At 43.7% G+C, this 21,991-nt stretch overlaps 1 protein-coding gene across 1 annotated transcript in view; it reads right to left on the minus strand.

Moving 5' to 3' along the window:
• Positions 1 to 21,991, minus strand: part of SLC24A3 (solute carrier family 24 member 3) — a 610,095-nt gene that overhangs the window by 21,069 nt on the left and 567,035 nt on the right. Inside the window, exons 13-15 of the mRNA XM_090285998.1 lie at positions 15,159 to 15,325; positions 11,621 to 11,735; positions 10,115 to 10,227 (exon numbers count right to left, since the gene is read on the minus strand). Of these exons, the coding sequence (XP_090142124.1) occupies positions 10,115 to 10,227; positions 11,621 to 11,735; positions 15,159 to 15,325 (395 nt within the window). The remainder of the gene's footprint in view (positions 1 to 10,114; positions 10,228 to 11,620; positions 11,736 to 15,158; positions 15,326 to 21,991) is intronic.

Below are 21,991 nucleotides of genomic sequence, written 5' to 3' on the forward strand. Positions count from 1 at the left end.
GAGAGGTGCCAGTCCCATACAGAAGTGGGAGAAGTGCCTGGAAAAGGGGCAAGTGCTGGGCAAGCAGCATTGTTCCTTCTCAGATCCCTTCCCCACATACAGCGCCACAACGTGGTGAAATGGGTCTCCCTGTACTGACGAATCCCTAAGGCTCTGCCCCTTATATGTAACAGGAGCAACAGCTCTACCTAAGACAGAGGCAAACACACACAGGAGACTTCCGGCCAAGATAGAGGCTTAGACTGATACACTCCATCTCCCCCCAAAACTAAGAAGGAATACAACTACTGCAAAACCAGAAATAACCAGAAGTTCGAGAAAATAAATGAAAGTCCAACATATGAAGTTATAAAGAAGTGGTGCTCATCCGGATGGGTAGGAGGGTTGAAGCCAGGGCAGAGAGGTGAAGCTGTGCTGGCGGCGGCAGCAGTGGGACGGCGGTAAGCACAGACATCTGTACTTTAGGGGAAGCAAGAAGTGCCTGGCGAGCACCCTGGCTGCAGATCAGACCCGTCAGCTTGCAATTCCAATGCCAGGGAAGGCAGATCGCTGTTGCCTTGGACTGTGAGGCCTGGAGGCAGTGGGGATGGAGGAGGGGGCTCCCAGTCTCTCAGCAGACAGTCGTCATCGTCGGCAGCCATCCGTCTCGAGAGACGATGGTGTAGCTTCTTAAGAGTCTATCTGCACCGCCGAGAATGGTTGTGCAGTCTGACTCGGGAGTGACGCGGTATCTGTCTCCTCCCGTGTTGAATCGACATCTTGCGATGATGCTGGAGTGTCCTCTCCAGTGAAGCTGAAGCTACAGAGCCTGGGCAGGGTGATATGGAGGGTCTGCTGTTGCCCATGCAGCAGACCCCCCCTCTCTTCGCAGCTGAAGGGTCCAAGGGAAAGATGGAGTCAATACAGCTTGGTTTCAGGTGCGCCGCAGGAGTTGCCGGTGTTGACTACAACGTCAAACCGCCTTAGGGACTCCGGCTCCGGATTTTCTGTCGGGGTTTACTCCCTTAGCCTTTCCCCTAAAGAGGTATGCCGCAAGGCAGTGGAGGTTTTTTGGAGTCAGAGTTTTCCTTCTCTGATGTGCCCTGACTGGAAGATCGAACCAGCGACACTTAGCTCGCAGGCCGACGCTCAATCCACTGAGCCAAACCAGCCAGGCATCAGCAGACAGTGAACATCACGAATACATCTTGGAACCCTGCCCCCACGCAAAACGCCACAGCGTGGTGAGAAGGATTGCCCAGTAGTGACATGTGCATGGGGCTCTGCCACCTATAGCATAGGAGGTGTGACAGCCCCGCCCAAGAAACAAAGGTAAATACAAAACTGTCAGGATGGCACAGATCATGATAGAGATACTGGTGATGCAGCTGACCAGACAGCAAATATCTAATCTAACGAAGCAGCAGATAGGAAATCTTTCTGAGGCACAGTTCAGAGCTTTGGTTATAAAAATGCTTACAGACATAACAGAAGATCTTCAACAAGACAGGGAAGGAATGAAGGCTAGTCCTGCTGAAATGAACAAAAACACACATGAAACTAGTGGTGAGGGAAAGAAAACAAGGGATCAAATCAACATATCAGAACATAGGGAGGGAACAGTCAACCAGTGCAGAAAGAGGAAACGAAAAGTGAGGAAAATGAGGAGAGGCTCAGAAACCTATGGGACAGCTATAAGCAGGCCAACATCTGAATCATAGGGTTGCCAGGAGATGAAGAAGAACTAGAAATTGAAAAATTATGTGAAAAAGTAATGAAGCGGAACTCCCCTAACTTGGGGAAGAAAATAGACTTATAGGTCCGGGAAGCACAGAGAGTTCCAAAAAAACTGGACTCAGGGAGAACCACACCAAGACACATTATAATCAAAATATCAAAAGTTAAGGATAAAGAAAGAGTCTTAAGAGCAGCAAGAGAGAAGAAGAGAATTACGTACAAAGGGGTCCCAATAAGACTATCATCTGATTTCTCAAAATAAACTCTGCAGGCAAGAAGGGACTGGCAAGAAATATTCAAAGGAATGAAAAGCAAAAACCTACAACCATGATTACTCTTTCCAGTGAAGCTGTCATTCAGAATAGAAGGGCAGAGAAAGTGCTTCCAGGACAAAGTAAAACTGAAGGAGTTCATCAGATCCAAACTTCTGTTATATGAAATGTTAAAGGGACTGTTTAGGAAAAGAAGATCAAAACTATGAACATTAAAGTGAAAACTATATCAGAACAACCAACAACAGAAGCTAGGGAACTGAAACAAAGGCAAACTAACTAGTCAACGAGAGTGGGAAAAGAATTACAGGTATGGGGAACATATTGGGGGGAGGTCAGCAGGTAAGGGGAAAGGGGGAAAGGGAGGGAAATGGTGCAGTATTAAGAAGCATAGTAAGAGGGAGTGGAATTGACAGGAAGATGTTGAGAAGAACTATATGCACAATAAATGGGCATGGACTAAGGGGAGGGTGACAACTGGAGGGAGGTGTCACTGGGTGCAGGGGAACAAAGGGGAAATAAATTGGGACAACTGTAACAGCATAATCAATAAAGCATATTAAAAAAAAGAGAGAGAAAGAGAGACACATGTGGATCAGACCCATCTGAAGCTTGGAGGTAAGTCTCGATCAGCCAGTCAACCCAGAAATGTATGAAAAAGAAATATATAATAATGAAACTAGGCGACTGAGTTTTGGGGTGGTTTGTTTCACAGCATTATTGTAGAAATAGCTAATTGGTACAACTACCCTAGTTCAAGTCACTATATCTTCTCTCTTCTGCCAGCACCTCAGAACTGGTCATGTTGCTCTCAGTCTTGTCTGGCTTCAGTTACTTCTCCAAGTAGTAGTCAGAATCTTCTTTCTCAAAGGCACATACAGTGAAAGGCACCATTCCCTCTCTAATATCCTTTCTTTGACTATCATGGCCACAATGTCCTTTACCACATGGCCGCTCTCTCTAGTTTTCATTCCTGCCACTTTCCACTGCCCACAGCTTACCCGTAGCCACAGGAGCTGCCCTTGGACTATGAAGCTTTCTCATAACTTGGTCTTCTACAGGCTGTTCCTTCTGCTTGAACAAAGTCCTCTCACTCGTTACCTGCTTAGCTCCAAAAATCTCAGCTATTCAGAAGAAATGACTTCCTCACAAGCATTAGAGGTCCCCTAACCCCTGCCATAAAATGCCATATACTGCCATGATTCCTGCACTAGCCCTTGGGAGAACACACACCACACTTTGCTCTGGGTTGCTTGCATAACTCTATCTCCTTCCAGGGGCTACAATCCCATGGGCACAGAAAGGTATTTTTCTTGTTCACAGCAGCATCCCCAATAACAATGCGGCTTAGCACACAATAAGCATTCAATCAATGTTTAATCAGAGAAAGAATGAACTGGGTACAAAGTGTGGAGTCAGGACACTTCTGGTCACATTTTCTTTCTTCCTTCTATGCATTCTTGAGTCATGTGGGCTCTCACTTGGAAAGAGAAAAAGACAGATTCTCTTTCTCTCTGTTACTTCTAGGATTTCTTTTGCATTTTTAAGCCAGAGCTCAGAAAACTGAGTTTTGCTCTGACTTCCTGGAGCTTGCCTTGTGACTTTCTTAGTTCTGTTGAGCATGTGGAACAGAAGCTCATTGCCAAAATAGGGCAAAGAGTACTCATTTTCCAAACTTTGACTTTTAGAAATACTTTTATAATTTCATGCACTTAAATAGCTAGCTGGCTTCTGAGAAAGCCACAAGTGCTAAGAAATGTCAAAATCTGTAAAAATGCATTCATTCCTCACTTTCAAATGCAGAAAACAGCTGTCTCGATGGTAATTATCCAATAATTATTACTTGGAAATTCCATCTTGTCAAGATGGAAAAATTGTTTCAGAATTGTCAGCAGGTCCCTTGCGAGGGCAGGAGAGGCCACTAAACCCACACAAAAGTCTGTTCAGTTCTTATGTCAGAGATGCAGATAGCTGTCACAGGGTTACAGCCATGCTAATGCAGGGTGGCCCCTGAGTGGTCTTCTGGAAATGAAGCCTCTCTCCCAGGAAAAGCTGGAGGCAGAGAAGAGGGAATGGAGAAATTTCTGTGGCAAATAAGCCCCTAAGTTTGTTTTTCCATGAACCTGGAACTATTTTTCCAAGTTACTCTGCATCTTGGCATGAGGTTACACAATGACGCTCCCAGATGTGGCTGGGTAGGTCGCTGATACTGGAGGGCCTGATGAGAGCCAGGCAGGGACCCAGGGACTGTATAAATAGGTAATCCTCATGGCAGAATTCAGAAAGTTCCACCAATCTTCAGGCAGAAACCCAATGTAGACATATCACATACCCTGGCCTAGAGCAGTGAGGAAATTAAGCTGCCACAGCATCTGTGGGGATTTTTAGAACAGGAATCAGGGGTCAGGAGGTCTCTCCTCTTCCGGGTCCTTCTTTCTTTACATGAAGTTGAGGAGCCCACTTTAGCCTTAATAAACACACTCTGTCCTATCTTCTAGCAAAGATTTAAACTCAGTGATGGTCCTGCTGCAGTGATGACCCTTGCGCTCCTGTAGCCCCAGCTGTGCACGATGCCTGCTGTGGCACGATTTCCTCTCAGTCTCTGGTGTTCGGGGAAAGAAACAGATCTCACTGTCTTCTCTCTGCCTCTTTCTAGCTATGCAATTTAACCTTTCTGGGCCCTGGGTTCCTGATCAGCACAAGGGGATTTAGAACAGCATAGCACTTACAGTGCAACCTGTGACCCCCGCCCACCTCACTCAGCTCACCTCTCCCCTGTATTCATGCCACTCTGGCCTTCCTTCTGTTCTCAGACACAGCCAGCCTCAGTGTCTTTGCATTTGCATCCCCCTCCATACACCCAACTCTTTGTCATCCAGCACTCAGCACAGAACCTAATACCTCCTTTTCTGATGAATCTAGAGTTATATGTGCACCCTACTCTCTATCACATCACCTTTCTCCTGGGTTTCAATAGGCTTTTGTTCTCCAAATTAGTGCACTTATGTATTTGTCACTCACGGGTTGTCTGTTTTCCCTAAGCCAATGAACCCTCTAAGAGGGAGGGTCTAGTCCATCTTGTTTCTTTTGTATTCCCAGTGCCTCACCAAGTTCTTCGCACACAATAGGTGCATGATAACCACTTACTGAAGAAATCGTCGGCAGCCGTCCGTCTCGAGAGACGGTGGTGTAGCTTCTTAAGAGTCTATCTGCACCGCCGAAAATGGCTGTGCAGTCCGACTCGGGAGTGACACGGTATCTGTCTCCTCCCGTGTTGAATCGACATCTTGCGATGACGCTGGAGTGTCCTCTCCAGTGAAGCTGAAGCTACAGAGCCTGGGCAGGGTGATATGGAGGGTCTGCTGTTGCCCATGCAGCAGACCCCCCCTCTCTTCGCAGCTGAAGGGTCCAAGGGAAAGACGGAGTCAATACAGCTTGGCTTCAGGTGCGCCGCAGGAGTTGCCGGTGTTGACAACAACGTCAAACCGCCTTAGGGACTCCGGCTCCGGATTTTCTGTCGGGGTTTACTCCCTTAGCCTTTCCCCTGAAGAGGTATGCCGCAAGGCAGCGGAGGTTTTTTGAAATCAGAGTTTTCCTTCTCTGATGTGCCCTGACTGGAAGATCGAACCAGCGACACTTAGCTCGCAGGCCGACACTCAATCCACTGAGCCAAACCAGCCAGGGCTGGTTAGTACTATGTACTCGTCGGCAGCCGTCCGTCTCGAGAGACGATGGTGTAGCTTCTTAAGAGTCTATCTGCACCGCCGAGAATGGCTGTGCAGTCCAACTCGGGAGTGACACGGTATCTGTCTCCTCCCGTGTTGAATCGACATCTTGTGATGACGCTGGAGTGTCCTCTCCAGTGAAGCTGAAGCTACAGAGCCTGGGCAGGGTGATATGGAGGGTCTGCTGTTGCCCATGCAGCAGACACCCCCCCCTCTCTTCGCAGCTGAAGGGTCCAAGGGAAAGACGGAGTCAATACAGCTTGGCTTCAGGTGCGCCGCAGGAGTTGCCGGTGTTGACTACAACGTCAAACCGCCTTAGAGACTCCGGCTCCGGATTTTCTGTCGGGGTTTACTCCCTTAGCCTTTCCCCTGAAGAGGTATGCCGCAAGGCAGCGGAGGTTTTTTGGAGTCAGAGTTTTCCTTCTCTGATGTACCCTGACTGGAAGATCGAACCAGCGACACTTAGCTCGCAGGCCGACGCTCAATCCACCGGGCCAAACCAGCCAGGGCTGTACTGAAGAAATAATCTTTCCCTAATTTAGCTGCTCTTGGGATTAGATGAGACCATGTATGCATGGTTTCCCTAGAGTCACATAGTAGGTACTCAATGAATGCTGAGCTCTTCTCATTGCTGTTTTGTTTGTCCCCTGCTCTTTTCTCAGGTCAGCTCATTCCTACATTCTGCCGTGTTCACACATCTTCCTCCCCAGCTGAGGTGGTGCTGATGGAAAATTTAGGATTGATTCATTCATCCATCTGGCCAGCCAGTCAGTCAGAAAATATTTGTTGAGTGCATTTTAAGTTCTAGGCACTGTGCTGGGCACAGAGGAAATAATGCCTAAGACTGACATAGTTCCTGTTCTCAGGGAAATTGCCTCTCTTGGGAGATTCACACAAAGAGGCAAAGGAAAGCTTTGATGGGAGATGCTGGAAACACAAAAGTGACACCTGATTTGAGCTTGGGAGAATACAGGTGACATCTAAGCTGAGGCTTGAGGAATGAGCTGGAGAGACAATGAGACCCTGGTAAGAGCTTTTTTAACCCTCTGTGAAGTGGTCTCATTCCAGGGGCCATTTTCTGGGACACCTGACTTCTAGGAAAACTAAAAGATTCAGATTGGTTGGGCCAAATACTGAGCAATTAGTTTGCTCTAACATTACTAGGCAAAGAAACAGTCTGTATAAGTAAAATTTTCCAGAACATTGAAGTCCACCTCTCTACATGCCAGCACCTTAATTGTTTTTGATGAGAATATTTCATTCTTAACTTTTTTCTTGCTGACTCAGAATCACCACAATTCTGTTTCAATTAAAGTTGTGTATTTTAGAATCCTGCATTCCAAAATAGTGATTATCTTCACTGTCAGGAAAAGTTTGCGTCCTAACTAAATCAGAACTAAAATGATAATGGGCAAGAAGCAATTCCTAAGTTGTGAATATTACTGACAAGCAAGTTAAATAGAATATTTTTCTTAGAATTTTTAAACTTCAAGATAAAATCTTTTCAACAAATAGTACTGAAACAACTGGATATCCACATGCAAAAGAATAAAGTTGGACCCCTACTTCATACTATATACAAAAGGAAATCTTGATTTCCCTGGGGTTCATGAACTGTTTGATTATACTAATGAATTTCTGCTTTCCAAAGATAGGCCTCCACTAGATGTTTGTATCCCTGGAATAAAATTAAGATCTCTCTGGCATTGGTTACAGAAATAGAAGCGTTTGGATGATAATACAATGTGACACATCTTTTTCTGGTCTTCCCCACCAAAAGTCTCTCCCAGAGCACTCTCCCATGTGCCATTGCCTTGATCATAAACAAGCTGTGGCCACCTTTCCTTCTGCATTTTCCCTTCCCTTCAAGAATCAAGGCAATCTTCAAGCACAGGATTAGATGTACTCCTTTTACAATTACAGCAGAATGACCAGAGTGACCTGATTCTGTCATCTTCGGATGAAGAAACTTAAATTTGGACCAAAGATCTAACAGGGCCTGAATTTTGTCTTCATGATGTCACCTGGTCACTTGAGTTTGGGACCTGAAGTGACATGTTTTCATGGCTTTGTGAGTTACTGATATGAGAATTTTGTTTAATTTTCTGTTCTCTGAGGAGTATTGAGAGAATGTCAGAGGGGAGAAAAGGAAGGCAGGCCATTTGGGGATTATTTATTTCAGACAGTGTGCCTAGTTGAATCAGAATTTCAGGCCTGATAGCTACGTTTAGTCAGGAAGTTTTCAAAGCCAATTAGAGAAACTGGTATACTTCCAGGGTGAGTTCTGAGTTTTGTGTTTTAAAGTTTTTAACTTCACCTTTCATGATTGTACTCTGTAATCCCAGCAAAGAAAAACCAAACATAATGCATCTTAGGGACACTGGAAGAATTTGCATTCAGTGCTCCTACCTGTCTATCCTTCCCTGTAGAGAGTCAATGTGGTAAAAATCTATTATTCATGGATTGATTTTCTAGGTTAGAATGTAGTTTCTTCTTATCTTTTTACTGCCTGCTTTTTAGATATCAGGGAAGACAAAAAGTAGTTGAAATTCCAACAGGTCTGAATTTTACTTCTTCATAACTTTGATAAGAGGAAAGTTGGAAGGTAAAACAGAGAAATAAACTAGATGGGTTGTTGACAAACTCAACAGATCCATACCCAGTGCTCCGAGCTGATTTTGGGTGCCAATAAAAATGGGCTATAAAGATGAATCAGGAAATAATATGAGAGACAGAACATTGCATTTAGAAGAGATAAGAGTACTTAGAAGGAAGAATGAGACAATGAAGACCAACTATGGCCTCTGATGAAAACTCTCAGCCAACAGGTAACTTCACATCAACTTAAAACATGTGGTCTTTCTCTATGGATTTAATTTCACATGTCACGGCTCAGGGTTGGCTACCTGAAGATATCCTACGATGGCATATTGATTATTTTGAACTAAAATTACTTAAGAATCGGCCTGTATACAAGCAGAAAACCCTGATCTCTTTGTCCCCCTAAAAACAGAGATGAAATTCCCGTGTGCTCTCCTGGCTCCTGAGGGCGGAGAGAGAATCTTATCACAGAGTTAAAAAAAATCCAGAGTCCAAAGCTTGTCTAAATAAACGTACTGCCTTTACTAATTTACTACCCAAGCCCAGTCCTTGCTTACATTCCTTTCTAATGAGCACTTTCTTTGTACTGTCAGTTTCTCACAAATTCATTGTTTCTTTGTCTAAAAAATATAAAAAGGTGCCTGGTTCAATCATTTCTTTGTGCCTCATTTTATGACCTGAACATCATATTATGATTCTCCTGTGTACACATATTAAATTGATTTTTCTCCTGTTAATCTAGTCCTGTGTCAATTTTATTATTTTATCGTTAGTCCAACAATTGCAACCAGCTGGATGCACTTTCGCTAGTTGAAACAGCCGTTAGTCAGGCAACTTAGAAGACAACTATCATTTGATATAATGAGCTACAATATTTTCTGCAGAATATACAATTACTTAAAACATATTGTACAGACCAAAGTCACGCTCAGCAACCAATTTAGAGCACTGGGGCAGGGTGTAAAACCTTCAGAGGAAGAATACTGGTTTCTTTCAGGTACAGGAACAAATCTCTAATTGCAGGTTTTCCCTCAGTCTTTGGACAGTGTCTAGGGCAGAAGTTTCCAGTAGCGGAGGGGGAACATTTTGGCAAATTGGGAAAGAGCACTGAAGTCTACCTGGACCACCTCTGTAACCCACCTACAAATCCACCTGAAACCATAATCAGCTTAACCTTGAGAGAAAGCATGGAGACCATCACAGGAGGGTTTAACAGTTGCCAGATTCTTGGCAGAGATGGAATCTTGTACTCCGTGTTGCTTCCTTCATAAAAAAAAAAAATCATGCAAAATAAATACACTTGAGAAGGGGTTGGCAAATTATGGCCCCTGGGCCAAATCTGGTTTACTACCTGGACTTGCATAGCCCATGAAAAAAAAAAAAAATGAGAGAATCATAATATATCACAACATATGGAAATTATATGAAATTCAAATTTGTTTCAATTAATGAAGTTATACTTAAACAGCCTCACTTATTCACTTCCATATCGTCCATGGCTGATTAGGCTACAATAGCAGAGCTGAGTAGATGTGACAGAGGTCATCTGATGCACAAAGCCTACAGTATTTACTCTCAGTTTCTTTAAAAAAAAAAGTTTTACAACTCTGTCCTTGAGTCCTGAATGTCCCCACAAGCCTGACTTTGGAAGGACTTTGATGGGGAGAATTTGTCCCCCCTTCAACATCAGTATTTTTATATCTCTTTGCCTTGAGAAAAAGTCACTGTGGTCAAGGCCACTACTAGCAGAGTCTATGTAGCTTTAGATTTAAAGAGAAGCCATGGAGAACAAGCACTTACATAGGATCCATAATCCACAGCTAGAGTCTGCAGGGCCCAGGGGAGACCGAGGCCGATGAGGATGTCAAACACGTTGCTCCCGATGGAGTTGGATACAGCCATGTCCCCCATCCCTATAAGGACAAGAGGTCACTTGAGTGAGGGAAGTGAGCCCAGCATAGTACAGGGGCCTCACAAGGGACTCTCTTAAGACTTTGGTCTGACAACCAGAGACCTAGCTGACATGTCTGAAAGCTCACATATTTGTTTCTCTCCCAGGCCATCACTATAGAATGACACTGACTGTAAAATACATAATCATTAGAATAGAATATGCATTTTCTTTTCTTTTTTTTACATTAAAAAAAAAGATTTTATTTATTTATTGAGAGAGGGGAAGGGAGGGAGAAAGAGAGGAACAGAAACATCAATGTGGTTGCCTCTTGTGTGCCCCCAACCAGGGACCTGGCCTGCAAACTAGGCATGTGCCTTGACTTGGAATTGAACCAGCGACCCTTTGGTTTGCAGGCCAGTGTTCAATGCACTGATTCACACCAGCCAGGGCAGAATATTCATTTTCAATAGAACAGAATAAAATACACATTCTTCAAACTGTTGACTTTTACTTCAAACATAATCACTCTAAATGTGATTAAAAAAACCAATATGACTCAAAAAGATTCTGATAATCCTTAGAGAAAGGAATAAACTAAACAGTTTTATACAGCAGCTCATGATCTCACTAATCCATTCATTTCAGTATCATCCCCCATCTGTTCAATAGTGTATTCAATTCTTCTAAACCATTGAGCAATGTTAAGAAAAATAATGTAACTGGTAGACTTTTGTGAGGACTTGTGGAGGACACTGCGCTCAGTGCTATGGCTACACATTTTGTTGAAAACAAAGGTCCTCTAGCACAGATCAGGCATATCAGTCAAAGGGGTGCTGGGGTGGGCCTGGTCACCTGAGGGGCATCCATCCAGAAAGGTAAAGCTGTGAGATTGGTTTTGAAGAAGAAAAAAGACTGCCACACACGGAGGGGTGACCACTGGCAACTGCCACTTTGAGGTTACAAAGCTTGGTAAACTTTAGGCTATGGGGTCTGTCCTCTCTAAGTCTCAGTTTCTTTATCCATAAAATGGGTATATGATTGTTCCTAACTCATAGAATTATTTAAGTTATGTAAGATAATGTGCCTAAATTGCAGTGCTCAGTGTGTGGCACTCGGCAGAGGTTAGCTATCATTATATTTATTACTATTTTTAATAATAAGAAAATGGTAATATGACCTCTAGAAGGGGAGTCAGGTGCTATCTAGAAATTGTCTCTGTCATTCTCAAGGGTGAACCTTCTGATGCCAAGAAGTCTTTTGACCAACATGTCACTGAAGTCACCCATCACTCCTTCCCAGCTGGGATTTGAAGACCTGTAATTGCCATGTGGACACCCACCCTCCCAAACCCCTTGTCGAGAGGCCTTCCTTTCCTCTTTCCTTCCCCTATGCTATCCCACTGGAGGTCCCACCTTGTCTGGCCACAATGAGGCTGGCCATGCAGTCAGGCACGCTGGTTCCGGCTGCCAGGAAAGTGATCCCCATGATGACATCAGGAATCCCCAGTGTGTAACCAATGATTGTGACCTAGGAGAAGCAGGAAGAGGTGATGGATGAGCTGAGGGCTGATTCTAGTCCTACCTGCCTGTGAATCCTCTGACCAAGAAGAAGGAAAGGTTGCAATCTGGGTGGTCTCTCCAGGGGGGCCCGTCCACTGCCTGTATGAAGACAGAAGGGGAAGAAGGTCTCATGCAGCTGACTGGGACTGCAGGTCAGGGGACTAGGGTGCAGTTATGGAGCCCATGTTTTCTAATAGAAGTTCGGCCATTTTTACTTGTTCCTTTCAGGTGGGGAAGGAAGCCTGAGAGAGAAAAAACAGTGTCTTAGAAAGGGCAATACTAGGATAGGATATTTAAATTCAGGATGGTCCTGGGAAACCCAGAATACATGGCTACCATACTGGGCTGGGAATTTGAACATCCAAGTCCTGAGTGTTAGAAGATATTTTTCAGATGTCCAGCCAGTAGGGTAATTAGCTGGACTTGGGTCCCAGGAACCGGACCCCTGCGGTTGCATGCTCTGACCAAGCAGAACAGGGAACTTAGCCTAACTGTTATTCCTTTGAGCAGTGACCTGGGGAATAGTAGAAAATTTTTGTTTATACAAGCTGTATTTCTGTCCAAGTTCCTGCACCTGCAGGAACAGTAATGCTTTATAAGCCCCCCAGACCCCAGGGTCGGGGCTGCTCACCTAAGTCTGGCTGGTGGACAGTCGCTGGCCAGCTAATAAAAGTTCTTTAAATTCTAATTTGGTTGTCTCCGACCGTTTGGTTCTCGCACTAGGTCCACAACACCGAGGTACATAATGGGAATTCACACCGTCCAGTCTTGTAGGAAAAGCCAAAAGCAGCTGATTCCTTTCCTCTTTCCCTTGAAGCTTGTTTAACGTCATCTTTGTCAACATCATCTTCCACATCCTATAACTCATGCTTACTGAGTACTCAGTCACTGTCTGAGTAATGTTCATGGGTTTTAACTGATTTGATATTCACAACAACTCTATGGAGTTGGTGCTATCATTTACCTCCACTTTCAGATAAGGAAACTGAGGCATTGCCTAAGGTACACATGCTAGAAAGTGGGAGAGGGGGCATTCCCACACTGGCAGGCAGGCTTACTTGCACAGGCAGTGGTTCTACTTACATAGGAGGGGTTTCGCCTGAGCCAGTGCTTCCATTATGCAAATGAACCCATTCTTGCCCCCTAATTCCAGATGCTAAGACTGAGAGAAAAGCATTGGTGGGACATCATGATGGGGGTGGTGGGCAGTGGCCAAAGAGAGAGGAGTGAGAGATCAGTTTTGTATATGTTGTCCTAAGAAGGGGATAACTTGCAAGAGCTGAGACAATCTGGTCATTTCAGGGTGTCACCTGACCTGTCTAAAAAGTTATAAGATGCAAATCATTTGCTGTAAGTAGCACATTTTCATAGTTCTTGGCCAGTGATTGAAAGGGACACCTACGCATGACACCCTGACTTCCTCCACAGATCATAGTTGCTCTTTCACAGTCCAAAAATTTGGAGGAAGTTAGTTAAGTCAGCTGAGATGCTGGGCTTTCCCCCTTTCAAACCAGAAGATGCACCCCATTTCCATTAAGTGCTGAACTGAACTTGGGGTGTCCCTGGGCTCTCTGCCTTCCTCTCTCCAAGGAGGAAAGTGAGATGCAGAAACACAGCTTTTCAGTTTGTTGTTCTGTGGAGGCTTTTGGGAAACAGCTACAAGCAACCTGGCCAACCCCTTGTGTTCCTTTCTAACAAGTGTCAGCTGGGTCCCTGTGGGAGTCAGGTTTTGCTCACTGAGGTCTGCCCTAGAACAGAGCTGCTGCCCCACTGCCTGCTGGTGTTATCATGATGATTGTGGGTGAGTCTGAAGTTTTGGGGAACTGATTCTCCTGGTGGCTGGGCCAGGTCTCCTGCTTCTCTTGTTTCCTCACTATTCCTGGCTATTTCCCAGGACTTCTTAGAACTAAGCTTCCACCAGAGCAGAAGAAGGCAAACAGAAGGAGGGTGAGCCTCAGATTGGTCAGTTAGTTTGCATGTTAGTGGACTTGGGAGAAAATCATTGAGCACCTGGAGGTCAGGGACATCAACACCTGGAACAGAGATGGTGCTGTCAAATAAAAATGTCAATAACTACAGGATGAGGGAGAAATCCGTGGCTGTAAAATTTGGGTTGAAAAAAAGTTACCTGTTTCTGTGATGTTGAAGGCAAAGGATAACTATGATTTAATTGTGTCAATTTTACAAATTTGTTATTACCTCCAAAATAATCTTTTCAGTTTGGGCCTAAAGCAACAAGCATTTTTATTTACTTATGACCCTGTAGATCGGCAATTTGGGTTAGGCTCAGTTGGACTGTTCAGTTAGTCTTGCCTTGGTCCACTAAGTGGACCAGCTGGGATGAGGGATCTCAGATGCCTTCACTCACATGTATGGCAGTTGGTGCTGGCTGTTGGCTGGGTCTCTCTCTTCATGTGCTCTCCTCCTCAGGAAGGCTAGCCTGGCCTCTTTATAAGGTGGCAGCATCCCAAGAAGGCAAGAGCAATTCAGAAACATTTTTTTTTAAATCTCTTGAGTTTAGTTCTCCAGAATTTACATATTGCATTTCTGTCTAACATTCAAGCAAGATTAATTTAGATTTGCATAATTTTGTCATGGCTTTTAATTTCTGCCCAACTCCAGTTCTAATGAATTAGGTTTGCTTACCAGCTAATACAGGCATACATGGGCAATACATTCTGGATGCCTGCATTTTCTACAAGAGGCTCTAAAGGCAGAGGCTCTTCCGGCCCCACAATCAAGCACAATCCTTGAATCATTATTTTAGCTTCAGAAGGGACCCTTCTGGTCCAGTGAGCTCATTTTCTGTTTGAAGAAGCCGAGACTTAGATTATTACTCCCCAATTCCTCACACTTTCTTCCATGCCCTCTGCCTGGTGATTCTGCTGTTCTTTCCAACAGGTAGAGTATATTTCTCTCATTCCATTGATGTTAGGTATGGCTGATAGAATGTGGGTGGAAGTCAGAGCCAAGGCCCTGGGAGGCACCTTGTGTTTCTACTTGCCCTGATGCATTCCAGTGATCCACTACGAGAAGAGCATTCCCCAGGCAGCCATTGATCCAGGAAAATGGACAAATACATGGAGTAGATCTGAACCTTACCTGCTGCCTGAATCAAATATAACCATGCTGTGGCTTGAAGCAGAGCTGCTCAGTCAGTGCCTGCTGAGATTAGTCCAATAATAGTCAATCTGTAGACATGTGAGCAAGAGGATAAACACTTGTGCTTCTACACCACTGAGTTTAGGGGTGTCTTATTATGCAGCTTATTGCTGCAATAGCTGACTGATATAGATACTGGGCTAAAATCCCAACCCATATTCCCCTCTGGTTGAGTGTATTTTTTTTCTACAGAGATCTAGTCCTGCCATGGCATCCTCGATGCACTCACCATCCACACCATCATGTAGGAGAAGGCTGCAATCCACATCGTGGAGGAAGCAAATGTCACCATGAACCACTTCTCCCAGCGGGGCTTGTTGCAGTTGGGCACAGTGAAGTATAAGACAAAACTCAGTGGCCAAGTGAATGCCCATTTCACTGTTTCCAGTTTGCCAGCTGGGAAAATAAAATGGGCTAAATAAATAAATAAATAAATGAAAAGTAAAAAATCAATTAGCTTCATTTCTCTGCTTTACCCGCCTGCTGTACTGCTTTCCCTAGACATTTACATCCTAATGATGAGTGTGAAATAAACCTTACTGTGTTGCTCTTTCCCTCAAAGACTCAAATGGCTTTTTACCACCAATAAAACCTGGTGTACAACACCAAGCAAAATAAAAAACTTGTCTGCTGCCCGCCTGCTAGTTAGGCCTCCAAATGAAAGGATGAGTCACCTCCAAATAATACAAGGCTGGAGGCAAATGGGGCCAGATAGGAAAGGATGAGGAATATTTTCAGGACACAAAGGAGTGGAGGAAGTGTACGGAGTAGATCTTTAGAGGCTTGCTAGGAAGACCACCAATCCGCCACCAGTCAGCCCCCGTTATCTGTTCTCTCCATGGATAGAGAGGTCATTATAGCTTTCCAGATTATAAGGCGGCAGTGGTCAGAGCGCCCTCTAGTGGAATTTCTCAGCATTGTCTGTCACCGCGCTGAAATCTTGAAAGATGATTCGAAAGCTCTCAAGGCTGTCAAAACAGTTTTGAGTGTCTGTATCCCAAACTGATATAAATTTGCAAATTGATAATTGCTTTACACTTCCCTAACTATCTGCTGCCATGGATAATATGATGGATTTGTCAGTGATGACCTGATCCTACCTTCTCTGTGCTGCCTGGTGCTATGATTCAGAGACACCCATACACGCCTTTTTTGGTGAATATATGATCATGAGTTCCTTGTACATTAGATTTAAAAAACATAGTGCTCCCTTGACCTTTATTACCATTGTGCTTAAGAGCTAAATCCCCTCTGGAAAGAACTATATGTACCCCTTCTTCAATCACAATTTCCTCTTCCAGAAAGTTCCCTGTGCCTCTTTCTAATCATCCTCCCCCCTGCTACCACCATAGATTGACTTTTCCTGTTCTTCAACTTCAAATAAGTAAAACAATACACTATGTTTTTGTGTCTGCCTTTTTTATTCAACATATTTGTGTGTGTGTGTGTGTGTGTGGTGTGTGGTCTGTGTGTGTGTGATTAATCTGTGTGTCAGTACTCTGGATTCAGTGCAGTTTGTTTATCCATTCTCCTGCGGATGGGAATTGGGGTCATTGCCAGTTTTCAGGTATTACAACTGAAGTGGCTAAGAGCATTCTTGAGCAAGTATTTTTGGGGCATGTTTTCATTTCTCTCCAGCAAAGACCCAGGAGTAGAATCGCTGAGTCATAGGGTATGTGTTTACTTAACTTATAAGAAATCGCCACACAATTTTCTAAAATGATTGTGCCATCTTACCAGAGGTAAGAATCTATTTTTAAGTTATGTTTTGAATAGTGAATCATGAAATGTTTAACAAAATTTATTTCATAATTTTATATCAATATCCAGCACCTATTTCACTAAATTTCTTGCCAGTCTCAAAATAGTTTCTTAAAAATAAAGTTATATAACATCACTTTGGCTCCCTGGTCTCCCTCAAATGGCAAGGCAGGGTGGTCACTAAGGGGAGAGTGGGGCCTATCGCCAAACAGCGCTGGGTCCCAGTGCCTGCTTTGTCTGAGTCAAGTGTCTCAGTTACTTAAATCCCCTAAGCCTCAGTTTGCTCATCTGTAAAATGTGGACACAGCAACACTGAGCTCACAGAGTAGCTGGAAGAATTATACGTGATATTAGGGTGAGGCTGTGACAACATAAATTTGCAAGTTGGTGGAGACAAAATCCTAGAATCATTCTGACTCTCCCTCTTCTATCATCCCTCACTTCTCTCATCCCTCTCACACCAACCCTGGCGACCTTCCCAAGGCACTCTCAATCCGTCTGCACCTCACTATCGCCATAGCCTCCCCCTGGGCCAGGCCCTCTATCCATGACCTGGCTGAAGACCTGGCTTCCTAAAGGGACTACCTCCATCTGCTTGCCACCAGTAGCCAGAGGAGAATCTCAAAAAGCAAACTGTTCTAGAACCTTCTACTGGGTTCCACTGCCTTCAGAGAAAAGCCATATCTCCCCATCATGGCTGACAAGGCACTAAATGATTTGGTTCCCACCTCTCTTCCTTATACATTCCTCTGCCTCAGTTTTCTTTCTGTTCTCAAACACTTGCACTTGCAGTTGCCTCTGCCTATGTCCTTGTTAGTCAGGTCACCTCACAGCTCCAATGTCACCTGACCTCTAAGATCACCTGATCTAAATAAGACACCTACCTACCCCACTTCTTTCTTTCCCATCATCTGCATTTGTTTGCTTCCTAGCAAATGTTTTCTGTCTGAGATTATCAGGTTTATTTGTTTTTTTCATTTATTTTTAGTTGCCCCAAACTAGAATATAAACTTTATAAGAATGAATGTTTTCTCTAGTCTGTTGACCACTCTACCTTGAATGCCATGAACAGTGCAGGGCATATATCACATACTCAATACCTATTAATAATATTAACAGTAATAACATTACTATGAACTATCTAATCAGACAGACCAAAGAAAATTACTCTTTTTTTTAAAAGAATTTAAACGTATCCCAATTACAGGTGCAGAATAAAGCAATGAGAACAAATTATTAAGTCTTTTTCTATTAGTAGCTATGCATCTTGTTAGATTTCAGATTTGGAGATGGTAAAGTGAATGATGAGAACATTGAGGCTGTGTTTGGCTGGATTACAAAGGAAGAAGACTGCCTGAGAGTTGTTTTGTGAGGGGTTTTCAAATGCTGCAGAATCCAGAATATGGCCAGATCTTTGGATCCCAAGGTTATCCTGGAAGTCTGCATGTTCCTAAATCCTGCAATCTAGTGGTAATTGCTTATCCATTTGGGGTTCTTGGCATTCCTTCACTGGCCGACCAGTCTTTCAGATACCCTCATAGGTGGGGGGCAGGGGGAGAAGGAGAGAGAAAGGGAGAGAGAGACAGAGAGAGACAGACAGACAGACAGAGAGAGAGAGAGAATGAGAATGAATTTGGTTTGGTTTAAGATGCACACTCAATCAAAGTTACAAAGAAACACATGACTGAGAAGAGAAATGACTTCAATTTGGTTATTTGTCATTCTTCAGAAAATAAAAAAGATTAATAAAACAATGAAGCCAGAACTTACGACTGCAAGAACTTAGAAAATGATATTAATTAGATAAAGTTTCAAGCAGTATAAATTAGCAGGAATTAGTTTTGAGTTTTGTCTCTCAGCTAAAAAAAATTTTGACTTCACACTGGGAGGACATTATATCTTGAAAACAGTATCACTGTCATCTGAAATGCTATAGATGTTTTCTTTGAGTTATAATTCCATTGTAACAACAACAAACTTAAAGCAGACATTCAATGAGTATTATCTGGACGATGCCTATAAATGTAATATAACAAATATGTTTACTCCTTGAATAAACCAAGTGATGTAGAAATGTGTTTTCAATGATTTAAGGAGCAGGAGAGGTCAGATAAGGATCATTCACATTTTAGCTAGTCTAAGTTTCCATTTCCATGTCAACAGCATTTCTGGATATGTTTTCATCTTTTGCTCCATTGCTATGTGGTCTAAGCAAGGCCCTCCTGGGTAAAGCTTTATTCATTAATTTAACAGTCACTGAATGCCCCACTATGCCCCTCTATGCCAGGCACTGCCCCAGGTGCTGTGGATACAGCAGCATTTTAAGAAAAACAAAACTCCCTACACGTGAGCTTGATGTACCAGTGATTCCATAATTTCTCAAATGTCAGCCAGAAAATAGAAGATGAAGCAGGGGATGTGAAGCATGAAGTCTGAGCATCCCATTCAGTATGGTTGGCTTTAAAAAGCAAAGGACTTGTTCCCAAGTTATATTCCTTATTAAGCTTTTGGAAACTTAATTCTGTTGGACAGAGAAAAAGTCATTGCTCAGTATTTTACACCTAGAGCTAAATGTCCTAATTATATAGGCAATTAAAATGTATACTGTTTTAAAATAAAAAAATACAGAGAAAATAAAAAATAATTCCACCCACAAAAAAAATACTTATATATTTGTGTATTTCTTTTCATGTTTTTAATGGAAGTGTGTTTATCTACATGTACATGTAAAATTTTCTGTTCCTGTCAGTCAACAGTAAGGCTTTCTTCACACAAGAAATAAAAGTATATGATAATTTATATGCATGTGTATATATACATGTACTATACATAGGTGTCTATACATGTATTTAATCTATACACACACATATATAGATTAAACACAGGTATGTTAGTATATGTGTATATATTATATAATATACAATTATTTAAATATGTATACATAGATATATATTAATATACAATATGTTAAATTTATACAGTGCATAAACAAACATGTTATATGTATACATTATATCACATGTATGCACATAGTATATATGTGCACATACACCTATATTCATGTATATACACATATACACATGTCATATATATTCCTATATTTTTATAGTCCCACATAATTACTATTTGTTGATTATACCCACTACAGTCATGTCCTGGCAAGAAGAAAGCCCTGCAACTGGGAGGCAGGAACAGAGGGAGCCCAGGCCCTTGCAGGATGATCGGGAGAGGGAAAGATGTGTTCATTATGTGCACGGACCTTTCTCAGGCCAAAGGAATTTAGCATGAGAGGAACCCTGCTTGGGGCTCCCCAGACTGTCCCTTTGGCTCCTTGAGTGCCCTCTGCTGGCCTGAGGCACTCTGTGCCCTGCTTACCACTGCTGGGATGCCTACCTGTGGGGAGGGGCGGTGCCTGGTGAAGGAGTACTGAGGGTCATGACTGGACAGGCCCATTCTCTGTTTCAGAGGCAGAACCTGGCTCTGAATTAGGTCCTAAGTCTCAGAAGAACCATAAAGATCATCAGAGTGACTCCAGGCCTCCAGCCCCTCACTGTCTAGGTGTGGCGCATGGATGAACAGCACTGGCATCACCTGAGGGCTCATTAGAAATGAAGACCCTCAGGCCCCACCCCTGACTGCCTGAGTCAGAACCACATTTTGACAAGGAAGCCCATGTGAGAAGGGTTGGTTTAGAGGAACTTGGGATTCTGTTTCCTGTCTCAGCAGCTTGGGGCACTGAGATAAAGAAGAGACTCATGGGTGGCAGGACCATGCAAAGCATCACTTCTCCTCTTGGGCCTGTGCTTCTGAAAGACTCAAGCAGCCTAAGGTAGGGTTTCTGAGCCCACACCTGGACCCACTCGCCCATAATATAAGGAAGAAGACAACATGGCTGGAAGCCCTGGAGCCTCCTCATCTCACACTAATTTCAGAGATGAGGAGATTCCTCACAAACTCACAGTTAGGTCTGGCATTTATCTCATCCAGGTGAGAAATATGGAACATGTGACCCGAAGGGGGACCCTTTTGTCCCACTAAGTAACAATGTCACGTCTGAGAGCCAGATAACCTGTTTTCAGTTGTCTGCCTGGAGGGTGTACTGGGGCTTCTGGGCTTCTGAGAGGGCAACACAGCACTTGGCCCTACTGCTTCCTTAGTCAGTGAATTACTTCAGCAAAATGAGCATTTCTGGAGCTGAGTTATGAGCTGCTGCTGATGGTGGAGTCTGAAACAAGCGCTGGGGAGGTAGAATTCTAGATGTGGGACCCCAAGATTCTGTGCCCTGATTCAGTAGCTCTCAGTCCCATGACTGTGCTATGATGGGAGCTAATGATCTGTCACAGGAGCCCTCACAAGTGGGAGGGGTCGCCAGGGAGATGAGAAGGGTGACAAGGACCTGACATGCCATTGCTGGTTTGCAGGTGGAAGGGTCACGCGATGAGGAATGTGGATGGCCTCTAGGAGCAGTGAGCAGCCCTGGGACCAGAGCCAGTGAGGAAACAGGACTCCACCATGCAACCACAGGAACCGCCACCTGCCAGCAACCTGAGTGTGCTTGGGAGTGGTTCTCCCAGGGCCTCTGAAAAGAACTACATACTGCCCTGCCCACACCTCCATTTCAGCCTGTAAGCTTCTGAAAATCCAGCCAGGTGCGCCAGGCTTCTGACTTATGGAAGCTGGAGCTGTTCAACAGGTGTCTTTTTAAGCTGCCAGAACTGTGGTAATTTGGTAATGAACACGAGAGTTTACAAGGGAGAAATGGAATGTCTGCTTATTTAATCCTTAAATAATTTGGTTGATAGGGAAGAAGGTTGCCAAGAAATACAGTGACAGTTTGCAAAATGGATAAAGACCCAGTATATTTTTTTCTATGAAGATTACCTACTAACAAATAAAGATTTAACTCTGGCTGGGCAGTTAAGGGGTTTGTAGCATAGGAATTGGGGTGATGTTTTCTAGTTAGTTTTGGTAAGAACTTGACCAGGCTGAGATGTCAGGAACCCTGAGGGGACCCAGGAGCAGTTCCGGTCTGAGCTTTACTTGCTGTCTCCTAGACAGAGAAAGGAGCACAAAAATACCTGGTGTCTGAAAATGAAACATGACTTTGATACTCTGCACCCATGCCCCACCATTAAAAGGCCTTTCAAGTAGATCAAGAAATCCTACTTCAGAATTGAAAATCTTCCTATAAATTCAGATTTCCTGGAGAAGTCACACATGTTAATTAAGCCTCACACACTTGACAGTGAAAGTGAAGTGGACCAGTACATGCTTTCTTGAAACAGTCGGAAGCTTCTGGAA

This window comes from Furipterus horrens, unplaced genomic scaffold, assembly GCF_987537825.1.
Source record: "Furipterus horrens unplaced genomic scaffold, mFurHor1.1.pri manual_scaffold_8, whole genome shotgun sequence".
NCBI classification, from domain to species: domain Eukaryota; kingdom Metazoa; phylum Chordata; class Mammalia; order Chiroptera; family Furipteridae; genus Furipterus; species Furipterus horrens.